The following is a 21,964-nucleotide window of genomic DNA, read 5'->3' as shown; positions in this document are numbered from 1 at the left end:
TCCATTGGCCATCTTCAGTGTACCATGGCTGGTTTGGAAATAAAACCAAAGTTTGTAGTTTTCTATGTCATTCATATACGTATCCCCTGGTTTACATAGCTGTGAATAATATTCTTGGTTTCAATTTGAATCTGGTTCTCAGATTTATTGAACTGGGATGGGAACAAATCTCTTAAGAGACCTTACAGTCATGGTAAAAACAAATTGCACCCTTTTTCAATTATAAGGTTTTGTGTATCAGGACTTAATAAAAAATAATCTGGTCCTGAGCATGGCTTAAAATTAAGTAAATACAACATCAGATAGCACACCGCATGGAATATGACACTGTCGATATTTATTCAACACAAACTAAGCCTATATCGTCAAAGTATTTACTTTATAGTAAGTGAGCAGTTGGGGTGTTTTCTCATAGACTTCTATACAGTCTGATGTTTTTGCAACCTGACAAGTCTCCCTCTGGTTGCCAGTGGAAAGATTGCAAGCTTTAACACTTGACTGCTAAGATTCATAGTTTTTTTCTGTGGTAGCTCCATCTGACTTAAGTATATCTTGGTGCTAATTAATGTAGCATGTTGTGTTCAAATATTTTTCACGTTACATCCACTTGCAAATAAATTCTCCAGAATCCTGTAACACACCCAATCAGCCATCAAATATGAATAGTCCTATTATTCAACCAGCTCTGTAGTATTTCTTGTTCTGGCGCTCCCTTTTCTCTCTCCCTTTGTTCTTCCTCTTAAGATGACAGCTAGATAACAGGGCTGTTCTTCCCCCTCATCCGCTTGTACTCTTCAAGTGTCTGTCTTCCTTAATTGTCCCCATGACCGCATGGCTTTAACACAAATGTCTGTGAGGCAACTGGGTCACACAGCGGCTGGTTTGTTGAGTGCCCGTGTTTCAGACCATATGATCAATGTCCTATTTGTCACAGTCTCAAAGTACATCAGTGAAGTATTCATCATTAACGCTCACACAGACGTACTGACAGAGGACAGAGTGGGTGCTGAAACAAGGATGTCAGAGGGAAATTCCACAGACAGACGTTCATCGACCCTTCCTTTATGTTTATGTACATTTATCAGAGTTCATTTCAGGTTGTTACTCATAGCTGTAATGCCTCCTCTCTATATTAATTTGATAAGAGTTCAAACAAAACATACTTTTGAGTTAAATGAAAATTATTGCTTACTTAATATCATTTTGAAGGAAACAAATTAATAGAGGTAACTCTGTGATAACTATGTTACTGTTATTTGTATGTAACTGTTAAACGAATGAAATTACTTATTCAAAGCTTATTACTTATTAAAAGTAGTGGCTGTGGCTCAGGAGGTAGAGCAGGTAATCTACCAATCACTGCTGCTCAGTCTGCATGCCAAAGTATCCTTCGGCAAGATATTGAACCACACGTTGCTCTTGATGCATTTGCTGGAGTGTGAATGTTAGAAATAGAAATAGTATTCACAAAGAAATAAAAAGCAGAAGGCACGACTTTAAAGATAAAAGCAGTTCAAAGTAGATTGGTACAGATTGGTACATTGTGCTCATAATATGAAGGAGATGGTCAGCACCAACACTCAGCTAGCCTGTGGTGTTTAAATGATGTTTAGTTGGTACTGAAGTGTTACTCCCGCCAGTCACCATGCGGACAAGTTCTTTGTTTACAGATGGCTTATTCCAAGCTCACCAACAGGATCACTCAGCATTGTCATCGTGAGAACTATTAAAATAAAGCAATTGTATTTAGAAACATCAGTTTCTTAAACATAAAATGATAATTCTCTTTTAGCTTGTCTCATATATCCAGTGAAAATGAAATAATTTAAACCATTATGTGTGACAGGGTTTCCAAAAAACACTGATGGCAAGATAAATCCAGCAAATATAAATGTACATGTTTTACATGGAAACTCAAATTAACAGAGACACATTGAACGCACCTCATTGACTGATGTAGCCAAACAGGAAAGCATGTTCATCTTGGAAGCTGCACTTCATACCTCACAATAAGCGGCTCATTCAAAATCACAAAAATGTTTCCAACAAATATAAAACAAAGAACGTGAAATTAAATCACTGTCAGTTACACTAAATGGCCCAAAATGTGCCAAGATTTCTTTAGCTAACAGGTGCTGATGTAGCCTTCTGCTGCTGTAGCTTCTGCTTCATTCCTATTGTGGGTTCAGAGATGCTCTTTTGCATACCTAGCTGTAGCATATAGCTTTGAGTTATCGTTTCCTTCCTATCAGTCCAAAGCAATCTGGCCATTCACTCAATTAGTTGACATTTTCTCCCTTTTGGACCATTTCAGACCGTTCTCTCTGGACTGTAGAGATGGTTTTTGTTGGAAAATCCCTGTAGATCAGCACTTTCTGAAATACTCAGCCCAGCCTAGCTGACACCAACAACCGTACCACATTTAAAGTTATTTAAATCTTCTTTCTTCCCCATTCTGATGCTCGGCTGAAAAAAGCAGACATTTTATTCACTTAATTAACAGCTATTAACCACAGTAGAATACACTACACATAATTTATGTCACCCACATGCATCAGGTAATTATCTGGTAAATGATTAAGTTTAAAAAAAACCCTCTCAACTTGACTCCAGAGATGATATCTCTGTGTTGGTTATTTTGCTGCAGTCATTGTTTTTGAAGCAAAGAATTGTCTATGTTTGGGAATATGGGATAATAATTTTGATAAATGTACTTTAAGTGATAGAACCATATCTAACAGATGACTAAGACTTCTAAAATTATAGACCACATCTACAAAATTAAGATCCAGGTTAGAACATTTGTGTCCTGTTCTTCAGTGGTGGGGAAGTTAAATGGCTTGTTTTGCATAAAATTTAAAATGTTGCATATAAATGTTCATATATATGTTGTGATTGCATTAAAGGAATTTAAATGGCTAAATATACAGGACATAATTCCAAACTATTGATGTGCATAGTAGCATACTTTAAAACCCCCCATTTGCATGAGCTCTCTGGAATTAGAAAATGACTGTCAGAAGCTTTCATGGCATTACAGGCCACAGTGTCCATCATGCTGATCCATATCTCTATGAAGGGGTAAAAACAGGGCTCCATGGAAGAGCTCAGCTTTCTCTTCTAATTGAGCATTAGTGTCATTAATTTGAACTCACAAGCTAATGTTGCACTGGTCAGCGGTCATGACAATGATGTGCTCTTCCTAATGCACAGAGTAAAAGGACGTTTTACTGGACGTGGAATGGAGATTTAGAAGACGCGCACACATAGAGTCAGCAGGGTAGTAATCTCGTACATGACCAAGGTGAAAAGCAAAAGGAAATAGTTGCATTAGTGCATTAGTAAAGATACACCAATGTGTTTGGTGTTGCAGGTGGCCAAATCCCTTGGCATCTTGCAAAAAAACTGTCGGTCAAACTCAAAATGATTTCTCCTCCCGCCCTTTTCTGAAAACAGTCTTGTGGGAAATTTCAGCAAATTCTGAATTCATTTCATTTTCATCGGCTGAATTATTCGACTCTTTTTGTTTGTGTATATATATGTGTGTTTGTGTGATCATTTTTTTAAAAATTACGTCCCTCTGAGATGTCATCGGAAGCAACTTAGTTGCATCTATTTGGTATTTAATCACATATGAGTCAGGAGGATATGGTATCAGAGAACTGGATCAATGGAGACAGACGAGGAACACTAATGTAAAAGGAAACCATCTTGCACTTGACTGCGTTTGATAAGTCAGCATCAGATTCATCAGCTAATGTGCGACTTATCTTAAGGAAACCGAGTTTCTGCTATTTGTGCAATCTTATTTAACAAATGCATAGAGACTACAAGACTGAGAGGGATACAGCTGCTATGGGATGCTGCTCAGTATAAAGTAGAGACACTTTTAATGTTTGTTTTGGACTTTACCAGGGAAAATAAGTGGCTGTTTGTCTGTCTGGTATTTGGTGCAAGGAGCAAGTGTGCAATGGGCTTAAAGCACCTTTTTCAGTCACATCAGCTTTCTGTAGCTGCTGGGAACTGGTTAGTGAGTATATACCCAAAGTTTTAATACCATAATAATGAGTTGAGAAAGAATTATACTTGTTGATGTGCAAAAGCGTCTGATTGAAGAGCAACTTGCTATGGGACAGTTGGCCAAATAGAAGTGGAGGTGTAGGTATACTTTTGACCCTGTGTGGATTAGTTGTGTGCCCATTAAAGATGTCTGCTGTGCAATCATTCCACCCTGGAGAAAAGAACAGTTCAAAGAAGTGATTAAAAGCCCAAAGTTACCATTAAAGTGATGTCCATGATGAGTGGATATAACTGTGCCTTTATTAAACTTAGATTTGGAGTGTTTTTGTATATTTTTGTAAGAGAATCTACAGTTATTATCATTTAAAAGCACAGAAATGATGTGTGCTAATGTAAAAACACATGACGGGCTCTTTGGAAGAGAAACCACACCCTAACTAGATACGCATTTCTCATACTAAAGCAGGTTGTAAACGTTAATGAAAATGTGAGTATGGATGCTGTTTTATTGTGTTTCTTAAATAGAGCTTCATAATTCTGTCTTTAAGTACCACATTTTGAAATGTGATCTCATCCATATGTAGTATTGAGGTTTATTCAACACACAATTGTGTGTTATTCTTTTGCAAAAAAATAGTTTTGTGTTAAAAATGAGCATGATCTGCAAATATATAAAGTTGCAGTGCACTGAAAAGTCAAATGAACGTTTAAATTTCCTGTTCATGAATTTTACAGCTGACACAGAAACTGTTTATTTTGACATCTTCACATCACTTACTGTAGATCTCACTCATTTATTAGTCACATTTTTAGTCTTTTTGCTGGATTTAAACACCGCGGTTACAGTGCAGTGCTTAGTGTAAGAGGGGAGCAATCATAAATCCCTTCGTGACCACCCTGACTTTCTGACATCTGATAGAGACACACACACACTTAATGAGATTCGACTGCCACCCTGCATGCTTACCTCAGCATGCATGTCATGGTTTATCTTCTCAGGTACACACACACACAAGCAAATGCTAATGAAATTCAGGAGCACTATTAGACTTGTAGATCAGCGGTATGGGTCACTTGCTCTGACTCACAATTTAATGGCGTCTTGGTGTCTCATACCACCAGATCACAGAGAACAGAAACAGAGGGAGCGAGAAGAGATAGCGATAGGAGGATTTAACGATAACACATAATTGATTTTTTTGATCTTGCACACTTGCAATAAACACACACACTTGGTGAACCGAGCAGAGGGAGATCTGTGTGAGGATTTAGCAGTGTAAACACATTCTTCATGAGCGCTGATAATCCTGCCAAAGAGAAACAGAGAGCATCATTACTTCAGCTCATTGCCATCTCTCCAAACACACAGACACATATATCAGGGTTAACTACTTTCACCTATTCTCTTCGGTCTTCAGTGTATTGCTCAGCAAAGAGCAGACACAAAGGGTGCATCTCGAATTATTTATGCCGCAGTGAAAAGGAATACACCTCATTTTCTCTTTCCTTTTTCCTTCTGGATGGACCACACAGCTAGAGTGTGGTCCACCATCCATCACCCACCACACCCACCCGTCTCTTCCCTAACTCATCTTGTCTTCATCTGCCTCCTCCTCCTTCCTCCTCCTGGTCTTGGTCTTTCTGTATTTATACTTTCTCCCCTGTCTCTTCTGTATACACCATTCTTTCTCTCTATTTGTCTCTTTGTTCTTTTAGACTCTTTCTCTGCAGTCGCTGGGTTTTTGCTCAGTAACATTGCAGTGTTGTAAAGTGAGATGCACTGCTCGCCCCGAGTACCAGAGAATTTCCAAAACTTCTTTATCCGTGTTCAGAGCAAGAGCAACATAGCATGTGTCAGGACAGTGTGCTTTCCCTGACACATAAAAGGACAACTTGTAAAGCTAAAGTGTCATTAGTGCATGTTTTGTTATCCTCTAAATCCTCCCTCTCAGCCTTCATCCTTCTCGGCTTCACACAGCAGGAATCCTACCGCAAGTGTCCATCAGCAAAAAAAGTAGCAAACCTAATCTCCCCCTCCTCCCCCACCCTCAGAGGATGTACTTATTTCTAGATAAGGCACTTTTGCAAACTTTGGCCAAGAACCAAAAATATCTTCTGTGCTGTAGTTCCATCTGACAGATGAAAGAAGCATCGGCATATTTTAGTCTAGGAATTTCAACTTTCTTACTTTCTCCGCAGTGCTCCTCACAGGATGAGATTAAGCACTTTGCCTACTCTTCTCCATCCTCCCTCCTGTCAACCTTCTCCTCCGTCCTTCCTGATCTCCTGCTCTCCCTTTAGTCCCATTAGTCATGTCCTGATGGCTCATTAACTATTAAAGAGCAGAATGAGGGAAAGAGAGGAGAGGGGCATTCTGCAAGGCTTGCCTATAGTCATTTGGTAATGGATATCAGGGGGTGAGATAAGCGAGAAAGCAGGAGATGAGGGTGGAGCAAGTCCGTGGGGTCTCTTTTGCTCGTCTGATGATGAGTGGGAGTCATCAGGCAAAAAAGGAAGACAAGTTAGGCCTTTTAGTATGTTGCGTCCTTTGGGATGAGGGAAAAGCTCAGAAGCAGAACAGAAGCACATTTGTTTGCATAAAAAGCTTCAAAATATAACCATCTTCAGTCTTGGAGGCTTTTATTCATTCTTAATCAGACAGGCTGAAGAAGGCTTTCAGATAATCCACAAACACTGAACCCTTGTACTGATAAGTTCACCGAGGCCATTTGCTACTGTACTTTGGATTTATCATATGTTGCTGCCATCTAGTGGCTAAAAAAATCCTTCTTTGAAAGTTGGGGAGTTGTTGAACAAGTTTATAAAAATGTTAAAAATGTCAAAATACAGGTCAAAGAGAATGTTAGTGTCAGTTTGTTCTAATTGACATTGTTTAATTAACATATGTCAAACTAATGAAAGAGGTTAAAATCTTTAGAACAATGCACTTATCACATACAGAGCCTCAGACAGTCTGATACAGCTTTTTAACACTATGTGTGTGCATGTGTGTTTGCAGACTCTCTGATGCTGGGGACAGAGGTCGACCTGCAGCAGGTGGAGAACACTGTGTTTGCCATAGAGACTGTGTTCAAGGCATGGCTTCAAGAACAGGGTGGAGACAGAGAGCACCTTCACCTCTTGCTACCAAGCCCCATGGATAACCTGATTCCAGGTTAAAATCTACAGCCACACACAGAACTTGAACACACTGATGTTTTAGGAAGTCAGAAATGCATTACAGTTTATGACTTTAACAAATACATGAAAGAAAGAAAGGTTTTTAATGCACATAAATACAGCCACATGACAAATACAGTTTTCACATGACTCTGTGTAGTCGTGAAAAAGTACAAATTTACAGCTTCCATAGAAATTAAGAGGGTAAGTTGCAGCCAGATGCTGCTAATCAAATGCACTTCATTACCTGATCATAAGCAAGTGTGAGCATCTCATTAGGAGCAGAGGTTTTGGCAGCAGAAGCAATTGTTTCTTCTGTTGAAAACCCTTCCCAGTAGTAGATATCCCAGCATCTCCAAAGTGCTCAGAAGAACTCAGACTCTACAGACCTCAGTTAGTGTGTTAAATGTTAAAGTTCATGGCAGTACAATTAGAGAAAGCCTAAAAAACTGGGTTGCCTGGAGAAAGCCTCTTCTTTCTAAAAAGAACATGGCAGCATGGCTTAGGTTTGTAAAGCTACATCTGAACAGTGTGACTCTTGGAACAGTGTCCTTTGGACAAATGAGACTAAAGTTGAGATGTCTGGGCACCTTATAGTTACTGGGTTGACCACGAACTCCTCTGAATACAGAAGTATTCTAGAGTCCGATATGATCTACAGCAGAATAGCTGAAAAAGACAAGATTTAAAGTTTTTAAAGGCCTCAACCTGACCCGAGAGCAGTTTAGAAACAAATATCCATAAACCTCAATGAACTGAAGCAACATTATAAAGAAGAGTTGGCCATTCATCAACAAACACCCTAGACTGGTCACCAGTCTGTCACACAGAGACAAACCATTTGGACTCACTTTCTCACCTATGGGGAACTTAGAATTTCTACAGTTCTAAGTTCTACAAACTACTGAATCATGGCGTGTACTTTGTTTTTAACATGACTGCATGTTTCTGTTGCATGTGCAGTGTGCGTGAAGTGTGACATGCAGGAGCGCATGATAAGCCCGGCGCTCATCCCGCTGACCCCGAACCTGGGAGTGAAGACTGAGAGCATTCGGGACTTCCTGCCTGGCCCTAAGGGCTTGGCCAATCAAAGCCCAGCACCGCAGACACTGAAAGTGATCAAGTAAGCGTGGGCATCGATGCTGAGGGCCTTCGAACTATAAGCACAAATAAAAGTTTTTAGGATCAGCTCACAATCACTTTGTTAGGAGAAAGGAAGACTTGTGTGTGCAAGATCCAATAACACGCGTTCTCTGAATGCACAGCTCCTTTGTTTGACTTGGGAGCATCTGAGTGCACTTTGTTCTGCTGGAGTTAGTGCTCCGAGGCTGTAAAAGCAATATGAGCACAAAGTTCAGTCGCTTTTGTAAGGAATTTTGTTGGCCTCGTAAATGTACAATCAGCATGATGGACGAGGAAACCAGAAGATAAAATATATTCCAGAGGACAGGAAAATGCTCATCGTAAAAGTCTGACAAATGAATAAAATCTTTCATACCAATCACAAAACAAATATGGAGAGTTTTACAAGCTTGTAGGTCAAAAATAGCCTCTGTGGACAGTGTCATACAAAAAATGAGCTACATTTGCTTCCTACAAAACAAACTCGTCATGTTATTTTAAACCTCACAGGGATTGTGGACACATGAACTGAATGTAGCGCAGTACATTTTCACTTTCTTCTCTTTCCTACCTGTCAGTAGAGGAATGTGTACGTGCCATTTTTTTCTCACAAACTCATGCAGTGCACTGAAGATTGTTTCATGGGCCAGCGCAAGGCCAGTTGCAGACACACTGGTGGTCCTGTGCTGGCCCATGTGTGGGCCACCTCTGACAATCCTGATCTGGACCACCAAAGGGCCGTCACTCTTTCCGGTATGTAATCCATGTGTAGGTTGTGTGCAGCCACGGGCCAGTTGCAGACACACTGCTGTCCCTGTGCTGGCCCATATGTCAGCCTAATGTGTACCTTAATCAAGCCATGTAATAACAACATGTGCTGGAACATAATAGTGCAAAAGTAACATGAAAAACCCTGTTTAGACAAGGAATGTACTGACTCTTTCATAGTGCTTTTCTACTCTCCCAGATTACTTAAAGTGCTCTATACAACATTCACACACTTTCTCTAAACTGAGCGCTTCCTAACTGCATTCATACTCTTGACATGCGGACTGGAGAAGCCAAGGATCAAACTACTAACCTTCCGATCAGTAGGTGACCTGCTCTACCTCCCGAGCTACAGCCACCCACTGGCAAAGATGAGTGTCATGGTCCTGGGTCGTGCGACCCAGTGTTTTGTGTTTAGTCTATTTTGATGTTTATTGTTTGTTTAGGTTCATTAAGTTATTCCAGCTCATTTGTAATTATATGACCCTTGTATTAAGCCTCCCTTGCCCTTCATGTGTTTATGTCTGTGTGTCTTGTGTTGTCAAGTTCATGCTGTCGCTTCTGTCATCTTCCCCTGTACTCCGTCTCCCTGGTTCGTGCGTCTACCTGTCATGAGTCATGTCTGCGTGGTTATGTTTAGTTCATGTCATGTCTAATCTCCATGTTTCCTGTTTTACTTTGAAAGTCTGTATTCAAGGTCAGTGTATTTAGTTTCACCTCTCCTGTCCTGTCGTTAGGTTCATGTGTGTCAGCTGTGCTCCCATGTGTGGCCACTTCCCCTGATCATCCCTCATGTGTATTTAGTCTCTGTGTTTCATGTAGTCTGTGTCGCGTCATCTGTGTTCCCACCCTCCGTGTTTCCATGCCCAGTCTTTTGTATTCCAAGCCATAGCCTTACCATAGTTTGTTCCCAGTTTAGGTTTCTGTTTAGTTACTGCTCTTGTGCTGCCCTCATTCTTGTTTGTTTCTTTTGTGTTCATCAGCCACAATAAAAGGCTCGCTTTTGTTTAAAGTTCACTCCCGTATCCTCACTTGTGTCTGCACCTGAGTCCTCCTCACACTCTCCACACGGTCTGCCACTGTGGACCGTGACAGATGAGTAAACCGTCACTAGGTTTTGGATAAAGTGTACAGTCACAAACCTGTCAAACCTTATTTTGAAACGTTGGCTACTATAGCAGTATTGCAACATGGCATTTGGTTCTTCTAATTAAAATAGGAAAATAGGAACATAAATAGTGCAATCATTGCCAGACCTGGCCCACATCTGGATTGACATACACCCTGCTGTGACACCAGTTAGTCAGAAGTGCCAGCTTGTTGCCAAGTCTGGCCCAGACTTGTTTTCTATGAGCCTGGGCCACATAAACCAAACCACAATCGAGCCAGATATGGCATGCCGTCACATAGACATTGCCATCTATGCCGGGCCTGGCCCATATCTGGATGACATACGTCTTATCATGCCAGAAGTCAACCAGCAGTGCCGGCTTGATACCAGATCCGGGCCAGACCTGCCTGTTGTGTGGGGTGGTAATGTTTTCATGCAGTTGAGGTAATGCTGAATTTATTTCCAACTCGGTGAACAGCTGATGTAATTTTTCCCTAAATGCGCACACGCATGCTACACACACGCTAATGATAGAAAGCAGGCGCTGAGGTAGAAACTTGATTTGCATTTGTTTTACATTTTCAGGACCTACAGTAGGAAGTAATGTGCGTTTGTGTGAACGAATGGGCATTCGTTTTGCATACCAGACGGTTGGAAAATTGTGCTGTTTATGTACTTGAGTTAGAAAATGGGTCACACTGCAAACGCACCTCAGCAGGGATGATGTCATTCTCTCTGCTCATGATGTTTTCCATATATTTGCATACTTACAGTTTTCTGCTGGAGCTCATTTCAGAAATGAAAAGGATTTCATTGTTTTTTCCATTGTTGGCGTGTGTGTGTGTGTGTGTGTCTTTCAGAGTTCTGCGTGCAGACGGCGTGTGTGAGAGTGTGTTGTACGGCCTTCCGCTGGTGATCCGCCCAACCACCTGCTGGCAGCTGGACTGGGATGAAATGGAGAACAACCAGAACTTGTTCCATGCCCTCTGCCACACACTCAGGGTGTAGTTTCTGTTTTTTCATCTTGTGACAATTGTCTTTATTAAGAGAAACTGACATTTTATGGCCGCATGTGATGCAGAAGTAAAACCCATTTGACCAGTCTACATGAAAGAATTTGCATAATGCAAATCTGGTTCCCGTTTTAGCGAATGTGGGAACGTGGGAGTCATGGTAGAATAGAGCAATCATATTCATGTTTGTGCTTTTGTTTGACGGTTGTGATTCTCAACTCATACAAACCAACACCAAAAACACTGGAAAGTTGTGCGAATTCAAGTACAAATAAAATGCAGTGGTTTGTAAATTTCATAAATCCATATTTTGTTTACAGCAGAACATAGTAAACATATCAAACAGAGAAAATGTGCCAGTTTAAGAACAGTATTAAATAATCTTGTGGTTTATGGTAGTAACACATCTCAACAAATTGGGACAGCTCCATGTTCAGCACTAAAAAGCATCGCCTATTTGTTTAACAACAGGTTTTTTTACCCCTCGGCTATAAAGGGCTGATGGAGTATTGACATCAGTCTGCTGGGGGGGGTGTGCAGAGGTCACATTTTCTGAAAATGCGATTTCTTGAATGTGATTGATTGATCATACTTTATTCATCCTGAGGGAAATTGGGTTAAGGCTGCCAGCCGTGCCAGCGCCGTCTTACTTAAGAACGAGGTGACAGAGGACTTTCAAATTGATAGCTCAGGTGGATCTACTTAAAAATCTCAGACATGTTAGAGGTCAGAGGTCAACTTTTCTGAAAATCATCTAGAATTTTTAATTGTTACCAAAGGTGCATCTAGGGTTAGAGGTGGCGGGTATTTTTAACTGTCTGCAAGCTGCAGAGACCGGTTGCTTCACATTCGAGAGAGGAATGTTGTCCCGTTCTTGTCTGATAAAGGATTCTAGCTACTCAGCAGTCCCACGTCTTCTTGTTGTATTTTCATTTCATGTTTTCAACTGGTGAAAGGTCTGGACTGGTGGCAAGGCAGTTCAGCACCCAGACTCTTCTGCTGCGAAGCCATGCTGTTGGATTAGCTGCAGCATGTGATTTAACATTGGCTGAAAATATGACTGAAATATGCAAGACTTTTTAAAATGATAATGATGATAACAAGCTGTCAGGTCTCTGCTCTTTAGTCTGGATGATGTAGCTTTTTTTCCCCAAAGGAATTTCACAATAAATTCATCTGACCACACAACAGTTGTCCATTTTAGCTTTAACCCAGAGAAGAGGTTTCTGGATCATGTTCACATACTGCGCAACTTCTTCTCTGCATGATAGAGACAGGAAGGGAATTTGTGGACGACTCAGTGAACTTTCTGGAAGTGTCCCTAAGCCCATGTAGTCAAACATAATCATAAAGAGCTGGTACCGGTATGTCCTAATGCATAAAAGCTCAGAAATGAAACTGTGTACTTTATATTTACATGATTCTGAGTATCTGTAAATAAGAGCCACATTGAGCCTTTTTCTGTATTTGGATTCCAACTTTACCTCAGATATAATGGCTTATATCCCTCAACTTTAATACTTCTTTGGTTCCCTATATTAATGTAACTGGTGCTAATACACTACTGAAGTTAATGTATCTGCTTCTGCTTCTGTTTTTAACACAGTGCTGCCCGAGAGCCCAAAGATCACAGGCATACAATGTGGATTTTCAGCCTTGTCACTTGCACACAGAGATTTCTCCAGATTCTCCGAATCATTTGATGATATAATGTACTGTATATTATTGATGAGATGTTCAAAGACTTCCCAATTTTAATGTTGAGGCTTATTATTCTGAAAGCAATCCCCGCTTTGTAGATGCAGTTTTTTTGCAGAAAGGCGAACGTTTGTCCATCTTTACATCTAAGAAACTCGGGCTCTCTAACGTGCTCTTTCTCTGTTTCCAGTTAATATAAATAGTTCCAAAATGTTCCTCCAGCTGTTTTTCAGTAACACTTTTCCAGTCTTTTTGTTGCCCTGTTTTTGAGATGTGTTGCTGCCATTAAATTCAAATGTTCTCTGTTGTTTTTTTCATGAAATAGTCAAATGTCCCAATTTGAACATTTGCTGTGTTTAAGATATGTTTACATTTTACACAGCATCCCAGTGTTTCTGCAGTAATAACATAGCATAAAATTGTTTGGACCGTTTGATCGTCTTTTCATTTTAGCTTGTCAGCCTTGCAAGATTCTGCATATCCCTCCACGGTTCGAAAAGTTTTTGATTTCTCTCTTTCAGAGTCGTGACCTGTTCCTGCTGCTGCAGGTGGAGCCGGCTCAGAAGTCTGCAGCTGGAGCCTCAGGTCCATGTGTGTATTTGTGTTTATGTTTATGTGTGAGAGAGATGACTGTTTATCAAGGTCATTCGTGAACAATCATAGGCCGCGTGTATGTGTCCAACACAGGTGTGTATTCCCACTACATCCTCCAGCCATCTCCATCTCTGTCCCTGCTGCTGAAGCCTGTGGTCTCCAGAGAGTTGCTGCTGCCGTGCTCACAGCTGGTCTCGGCTCAGGACCCTGCACATCACGCCATGCAGACTATACAGGTTAGATGAGCTCCGGTTGCTCTAAACAATTTAGAGAAGTAGATAGAGACACTGAGAACCTCAAAGCAGAAGTTGATGATTCAACTTCAGTAATCTATCAGCACTGGTTACCTTTACATTAATACAAGGCAAGCTGTGAGCCAAGTTAGACAGACATCCTCACATCTGAATCTACAATACTTTGGCATACAGAGGTGTTCATGGTCAACTCTGTGATTGCAAGCTGCCCGGGTCTTGTGCCTGCAAAGCGAGCCTAAATCATCACGCCTCCATCTCCATGGTGAAAGCTGATATGAGGGGACACTGTGCATTGTGGCCAAACATCTCCACTTGGTTCTCACCTGTCCAAAGCTGTGCTGTTCTTTTTAGGGAGAAAATGCCTTCTTATGACAGCCTTTACAAATAAGCCGCACTTGTTCAGTCTTTTCTAATTGTACTATCATGAACTTTAACATTTATCATGCTAACTCAGGCCCATAGATTCTGATGCAGCTCTAAGAGTTACATCTTCTTCAGGTGGATTTGCTGCAACGTCCCCTCAATGGAGGATTTCGGTATCATGTTAACACTCGCCTGAATGACCAGTTAACCTTTTAAAGACTGAACCATGGAATCATCATACAATTCTATTTGTATATACCTGGAACTAAGGACCACACCATTTGTTTATATGTCTTCTTCTTCTTTCACCTGTTGGATCACATACCCATCAATCACTTTCTCTAGCATCCTCTTGTGTCACTCCAGCCTTCTTCATGTCCTCCTTCACCACATCCATGAATCTTCTCTGAGGGTTTCCTCATTTCCTCCTGCCGGGCAGCTCCATCCACATCAGCACTGTCTCACTGTCCTCATGTCGCACCCTCACCATTGCCATTTCTTGCTTCCTTCTCTTCTTCCTTCAAAATTCTAAAAATTTTGTACCCTAGAAATCATGTTAAACAATCTGGTTAAAAAGTGCCCTGCTCTCTTTCACAGACATCTCCACCTTGACAGGTAGGTCTTCTGGACCAACCACCTTTCCACTCATTCTCTTCATAGCTGCCCTCACTTCCTCCTTTCTAATCTGCACTTTATGACCAACTGTCTTCCATCTGTCTTCCTCTCTCTTACATTTCCTACACCCATCAGTTCCTCAAAATTACTTCTTCCATCTTGTCAACACACTCTCTTCACTCATTAGCACATTTCCATCTTTATCTTTTTTCCACCTCGGTCTCTCTATAACCAACTGACAAAAGGCCCTCTTTTTTCCTTCTTTTAGCATCTAGTCTCACAAACAACTCACTGTAAGCATTTTCCTTTTCCTTTGCCACCTTTCTCTTTGCCGTATACTCCCACTATTCCTGTCTACTTTCTTCCTTTCCCTGTTCCTTCGAACACTTTCCTCACATTATCACTTGCGCCCTGATATTAAAGAATTATAATAGTAATTTCATATTATGACCTTTACTTAAACTGCACACTCATCATCGCGAAGGCAAAGCACGCAAAGTTTCGATGACGTCTCAGGATGACGCTTCTGTGAATGTGATGATGACAGTATTAGACGTCATGTGTATTTTTGACAGGACATTACAGAACACGGTGCCTCGTCATTTACTGTGACTCACTTTTTTATTCTGAGTACTCGCTAAAGGTCGAAACAGGTCGCAGTTGAAATATTCAAATGATACTCGTGTGCCTTCTGTCTCTGTCAGAGCTGTCTCACTCAGCTGGATGAGGAGTTTGTTTTAAACCCTCTCACCCTGAGCAGTAACCTCTACCAGCACCTCAGGAGCCGAGGCCTGCTCTCCCAGCCACGATACCCATACAGGTCAGCAACACGGGAGGATCATGATGAGTCTGTGATGATATTTATAGAGATGATCAAAGCTCTAATTTAAAGAATGACGTGATCAGTGCCGTTAGTGAAGATGTAGCTAAGTGAAGGTGATTGTAACCACAAGCTGTTGCCAATGATAAAGAAGCTTATTAAGAAGATTATGTTCAGGTTACAGATATATGTTAAGGAGATGGTACTGAGGAGCTAAGCTGTTTGTGTTCCCAGGATTCAGCCACCACAGGAGGGCCCTAAAAGCACAGGCAGCAGACAGCCACGGCAGGTAAACACAGCAGCTTTATGACAGTCTGAAGGTCACTCTGCGATGCTTATATATAAGATGGGGGAAGTTTATGGTTCAAGAGCCATTTGACCGCATTCTGATTAACCACATTAAACATCTTTCTGTGGAGCGTGTGCTTTAGTAATGCCCTTCAGCCTCACGTCCTCATTTGATCACTAGATGGCAGCACTCGCTGCAGTCAGACACAAACAAGCCTTTTGGACAAAAACGTGAAAATAAACATGAGAATGAAAAATGTGAAGTAAAGCAACATAATCCAATAAAACAACCACATTGTTGTTTGGAGGCAGCGGTTGAGGACGAGCAGATGTCCGAGTTAAAGCAAACAGATAAAGGTGTTGTGTAAGCGTGCCCTCCGGAGGCAGTTTAGATAATCGGGCATTATTGGTGCACTCGGTTGAGCTGGAACTAGTTTTAACTGCTCAGTTTGTAGCCAGGTAGTCGTAAACTAGAGGTCAGCCAGTCTCAAACACTCTGAGGGTATTGTTTTTGTAAACTGTTGTGTGATGTCAGCAGTTTTGTTTGAATGGGAGCATCTGAGAGATGTATGAAAGCTGTCAGATAATGTGAGAATGCTAAGTAAAAACAATCACAGGTTTTTAAAGGAGGCCACAAAGTGAACTTGTGGTTAATGTTTAATGGTGCTTTGTGTTTTATAATCTTATCATGTCCTGGAAAGAAACTAGAAACTAAAAGTGCCAGATAAAAGTTTGCGAAATAAACATTTAAGCAGCTTCAGTGCCTAAAGTATCACAAGAATAATTTTGGATGCATATGAAGTCAGAAGTTTAGTTAAAACCTAAAAGTTACATTTTATTTCAGGAAGTGGTTAAGTTACCTCATTGAGTCTGAGGATTACTGCGTTTCTGATGTGAAACAACGATAGTGTAGTGAATCATTCTTCAGTTTTATTTTAGAGTTTTCAAAGTGAGTCATAAACTCTGATTAAACGAGCACACAGTCTGTGCTGTGGTGCTTTCTGATACTCTACAATGTTGTCAAAGATAGCACTTTTGAGATGAAGTGGTTTTATATCACAAGGGCTTCTTCTAAAAGGTTCAGACTTTCCAGAAGATCATTCGGCTCGAGGTTTGTCTGGTGTTTTGAATGTATCGCTGCTGTGGTGGCATCCTATTGGGTTTTTTTACTGTAATTCCAGACCAATATTCAGTGCTTCGGAGTATATTCCGAGTATTTTCTAGTAGAGTGTAGTATTTCCTGTGGATTTCACAGGCAGTGTATCGCTCGTGAACTTTCACCCTAATGTTTTTTTTTATGTATTCCCATCAACTGAGGCCTGCTGTGTCCTGAGGGTGTATAGCTGTTGGCAGGGTGACTCATCGGGGCTGATAAGGCTGCTCACATGCAAATAGTTCACTTCAGTGGGAAAACGCAGGGAAAGTGTTTATTCGCTCTGCTCTGTGGCGAGCTGTCACTCCAGCTGACCTCAGACTTAAAGTCCAAACATAATGTTCCTTTTTGCTGCGTTCACATGTCCTTCCTCCCAACTCCTTCACATCCTCCTCTTCCACTCTTTCATCTCCCGTTTTCTACAAGAAAGTGATCTTGAGTTTGAAATTCAGAATGTGTGTGTGTCTGTGTGTGTGTGTGTGTGTGTGTGTGTGTGTGTGTGTGTGTGTGTGTCGCCTCCATTCAGCTACAAAACTACAGTCGCCAACTGGGAATGAACAACAAGGTCAGGGCCACCGTTGCTCCGCTACCCTCCTCCTCCGCCGCCTCCTCTTCCTCCTCGCTGGGACCTCCTCCCAGCAAGGCCTCCCGCCCAGCTCTGAACTTCCTCAGCAGCAGCAGCAGTGGCAGCAGTCGGGCCCCTACCCGGCAAGAGGGAAACGATGATGATGATGATGATAACTCTGTGCTAATACAGTAAGAGTGCTGCAGGGTTAGTAGCAGAAAGTGAGGAAAAGTCCATTGTTGCACACTTCAAAGGGGTTCCAGTGGAATTAGCGCACCTGCAAATATATAGGCCCTCACACACACACACACACACACACATATTTGGCTAATTGGTCTCCAATGTAAAGCTGGTGAGCAATCAGGCAGCTCATAAAGGCTTTAAAGAAAGGAAGAGACAAGCTAATTTGCACGTAAATGCACACAGGAGGCCGTGCAACACGCTGCGAGCACACTTACTCTGCACTGCACTCTGGGTGGTTCTTCTGACACTTTCTTTCATCTCTATTTATTCTCACCGCTCGCTCGAACAATATTAGTTAGATCTGAATTTAACAAGCCTCCGTCGCTGCATTTGCAAGCATGTGCGTGTATGTGTGCGAGCGTGAATGTGAGAAAGGAAAGTTTCAGCTCGCTGCCATGTGCAGATTGCTGAGTTAGCAAAACGTCAAAATCACAAACCGTAAACAATGAAAAAGAAAAAAGCAGGATAAAAGATGAAAAGAAGGGAAGCGGCAGGACAATGAAAGCCTTAAACAGTCACCCAAAAAAAAATGGGGGGAAGTAATAAGAAGTTGCAAAAAAAAAGAACAAACGTGGGTGGTGTGTGGGAGATCAGAGGAAGATTAAAAGCTGATGGATGTATAAAAAGCAGTGTCTGCGCGCTGCAGCACGCACGCTGGCACGCACAGCTTTAAGTCAAAAGGAAACTAGCTACAAAACTACAATTGATGCATAATAAACGAGACGTGCTGCATAAAGACTTATAGTGACACATTCCATCTTGAGCTCCCGTTCGAACACAGCTTCACTGTTTCAACGAGCCAGAGACAGAGAGGCCTCTCTGCTCGCCTTTACCCCCGCCGCCAGCTCTCTCTCAGAGGGTTTAAAGGCAGCGTGAGGGGGAGGAGGGTGGATGGAAGAAAACTGATAAAATCTCCAGTGTGTTCTGTGAAAACGTGAATATGACAACTTTGCATTGGAAAAAAACACTCCGTTGTGTCTGCGAGTGAGTGTGTGTGAGGCGATTTGAAGTTATTACATCACTGCTGGTTTGTGCACAGTTTTATATTTACACCCCGACAGTGATTCACATTCACACATTAGTTACGTTTGTCCGTCGTCACTGTTATGAATTCCTTTCCCGTGAATGAGCCTTGTCACACATAAGTTTAATGAGTCTCCCGCCATTCCACCCCCTTACTGAACCTTATAACATTTGGCACATCCCAGTGGCCAGTGACTTCATCACGTTGTGATGTCACACTACTTCCGCATTCAAGACGACAACGATGCTTTTGTCTCTGAGAAGAATTCACCCGGACCTTCAAAACTAGGCACTAACATTTTCCCCACTTCCCCCCCCCCCCTCTCTCTCTCTCTCCCCCGTCGCTTCTTCACTCTCGCTCTTCACTTTCTTTTTGATTCTCACGAGCGCTGGAGAGCTGAGTCAACTGGTGTGAATTTCATAAATTTGTTCAGATGCAACGACAGCAGTCCCTCTGTCCCCGGAGAGGTCAGAAGGCTAGAGCCGGAGCTCTTCTGCGTGACCTGCACACTGTTAGACACACTCCTCATTAAATGTCACAACTGTTACAGATAAATGTGATATTACCAGAAACTGACAAAAGTTCAATTGTTTTTGAAATTGCAGGAAGTTTAACAGTGTCCCGCTTGTCAGGTGACTTTTTCGATTCTTTGCTCTAAAGCAAAAGGTCTTCTCTGAAAAATGTTTTGCATTTCTCGTTGTTCTTTTTTTCCTCATCTCACAGTGTTAATTCAATCGTGTTCCTGTTCAGCTTTCTTTCATATATATGAGGTGTATATATATATATATATACACACACATGTATAAACCTGTATCTGATCTGTTCATCTGCTGTGGAATAATAAAATGCCAGTTTGTGGGCGGATGATTGCGGTAACATTTCTGTAGCATAAGGTGCTGATAGTAGAAGAAGGGCACCTAACCGCCTTTAACCTTTTACCTCCCACAGGTTTCCCTGCACATTAATAACATTATTGAGTTTCCCAAGGATGAGAGCAGAATGAAAAGGTGTATAAATATGAAACTGTTGCATTTATTATTATTTAATGATTGATTGTCTTTGTCATCTTCATCATTATCACTTAAAAAACTCCACCGCACAATTAAGTGCATCCAGTGTGTAACTAAAACCATAAAAACGCTTTTCGTTTTAAGCCATTCACCTATTGAAATTAACCTTTTTAAAAGTGCAGTATGCACCTTATCCTTACTCATGAGCTCTGGGTCTTAACTGGTGCTACTTTTGTTTTGTCATCGATATTTCTTTCATTTCTGTGGTATGTGACAAAGGAAGCAGCTGGGTTTTTTGTCTACTATCACCAGACATCACTAGTAGGTGAGGACAGGACATTGAAAATAGTGTGCTAAGCAATAAACCAATCCTGCCCAAATCCTGCTCTCAAGTGGTCTGTTGTCAGGAGCTTTACCCATCGTTACATATAATGTTTCTTTCACCACCTTTTCTCCAACACAAAACACACAGTGGAATGTAACCTGACACGCTCCTCGACTTGTCCAAAAAGGAGGGGGGGGGGATAGAGGTAGAATATTATATATATAACATATACCTTAGGTGAATGTGCAGTAGTAGCATCTATGCTGTAGTAGCAGTAGCATGTGGTGATAGTGGGAAGGAAAAACTCCTTTTTAAAAGGAAAAACCTCCAGCAGAACCAGGCTCAAGGAGGGGCCGCCATGACCGGGTGGAGGTAAAGGAGACAGGTGAAAACTAAATGCTGAGTGGTGTATAAACAGGTGCGTGAAGAAGAAATACTAATGGGTGCGTCATGGGAAGCAGCCTAGGCCTATTGCAGTGTACCTAAGGGAGGATACAGTATCACCTAATGTTGTATGGTGATATGGTACTGTGAGGTCTTTAGGATAAGATCTGGCCTGATTGTTCAAGACCTTGTAAAACACTTTTAGCTACAAACTAGCATTACATGTGGTTAGTTACTGGAGTTAACTGGTTAGCATATTTATTTCAACACACACACAAACGTCTTTAGACCTAAGCTGTTACCGCTCCACACAAAGAATGAACTTTGGTCTGCAGAGAATATTTGTTGGGTTTGGTGGTTAATTCCCACATTCTGTTATTTTCTTCAGACTAATAATCATACACGCTGACATCTCTCACAGACTGTTACTGTTAACAGAAAAGATAGTGATTATATAGGAACCGACAAACATTCAGCAAGGGTGCTTCACAGTAAAACTTCTCTATTTGTTACCGAGCACGAAGTGATATTTTGAGAAGCGATGGTGTGTGCAAGTCTCTGTGTTGCTTTTGTAAGCTTAATTTACTTTATTTATTTGTTTTTTTTTTAAGCGTAGGAAGCTACTTTCTGCCACTGTTATTTTTAGTAGTGTCTATTTAACCTTTTTGGTAACGCTTATTGCTCAAGAACAGACTAAATCATTGTTTTTAGCAAGATGAATATAGACAAGATTAAATTCTCCAGAAGTATTGGTTAAAGTTATAAAATAAAATAAAATGTTAGCTTTTATTTGTTTTCACGTCAAAGCTGCACCATCAATAGTGTCATTAGCAATGCATCGTCACCTTGCAGAAACCATATTGGAAAACTTCATGTCCAAGTTATTCATTCTAATAACTTCTAAAAGGGTGGTGTTTTGTTTTGGTTTGGGGTTTTTTGGGGGACGTAATTCGCAGACGTGTCTGTGCATCGAACTAAACTCGATAATTCTGAGCCGCGTAAAAAGGCTTTTGTGGTTCAGCTGTCTAAAAATGCGGTTGTATTCTTTTTTGTGCCATCTATATCTGAGTCAGGATAATATTAGTGCTTTGACTTCCTGCTTTATGCTCAATGTTCCATTTCCTTTTTTGCTGCAATCTGCAGAGCACAAAAAAAAACATGCATCAGACTCTCTGTCTGTCCCACAGACTGTAACGCATTGTCTCTTTCCTGCGATTGTCCTGACTTGCCACAGGACTCTGATACTATACACATGGAAGAATAAGCACAGGAGTCACAGTTCATACACAGGCAGAGAATAATTATCTGTCTTACCAGCAACGCTGAGCGAGAATTGAAAGAGGAAGTTCATCTCTGTGAGGAGGAAGTGAGGAGGTGAAGTCAGAAGGTTACAGAACCTGAATTGGAAACCCGT

General features: G+C 41.3%; 1 protein-coding gene across 3 annotated transcripts in view; it reads left to right on the top strand.

The window, feature by feature from the left end:
* Positions 1-20,189, top strand: part of m1ap (meiosis 1 associated protein) — a 55,759-nt gene extending 35,570 nt beyond the window's left edge. For 2 of the 3 annotated variants that reach the window (XM_086284661.1, XM_086284652.1), the window contains 8 exons: positions 7,040-7,195; positions 8,164-8,323; positions 11,062-11,203; positions 13,434-13,503; positions 13,600-13,742; positions 15,443-15,558; positions 15,793-15,847; positions 17,526-20,189. In XM_086284661.1, coding sequence (XP_086140787.1) covers positions 7,040-7,195; positions 8,164-8,323; positions 11,062-11,203; positions 13,434-13,503; positions 13,600-13,742; positions 15,443-15,558; positions 15,793-15,847; positions 17,526-17,759 — 1,076 coding nt within the window. In that variant the 3' untranslated portion in view covers positions 17,760-20,189. The remainder of the gene's footprint in view (positions 1-7,039; positions 7,196-8,163; positions 8,324-11,061; positions 11,204-13,433; positions 13,504-13,599; positions 13,743-15,442; positions 15,559-15,792; positions 15,848-17,525) is intronic. The other variant, XM_086284668.1, reaches the window with a different exon arrangement.
* The last annotated feature ends 1,775 nt before the right edge of the window (positions 20,190-21,964 follow it).

Source organism: Aulonocara sp. 'chitande type north' Nkhata Bay, linkage group LG3 (assembly GCF_057382095.1).
Source record: "Aulonocara sp. 'chitande type north' Nkhata Bay isolate Kocher_YH1m ecotype deep benthic linkage group LG3, A_spYH_male_GT1.1, whole genome shotgun sequence".
Classification (NCBI taxonomy): domain Eukaryota; kingdom Metazoa; phylum Chordata; class Actinopteri; order Cichliformes; family Cichlidae; genus Aulonocara; species Aulonocara sp. 'chitande type north' Nkhata Bay.
This window is presented reverse-complemented; position numbering and strand designations above follow the sequence as displayed.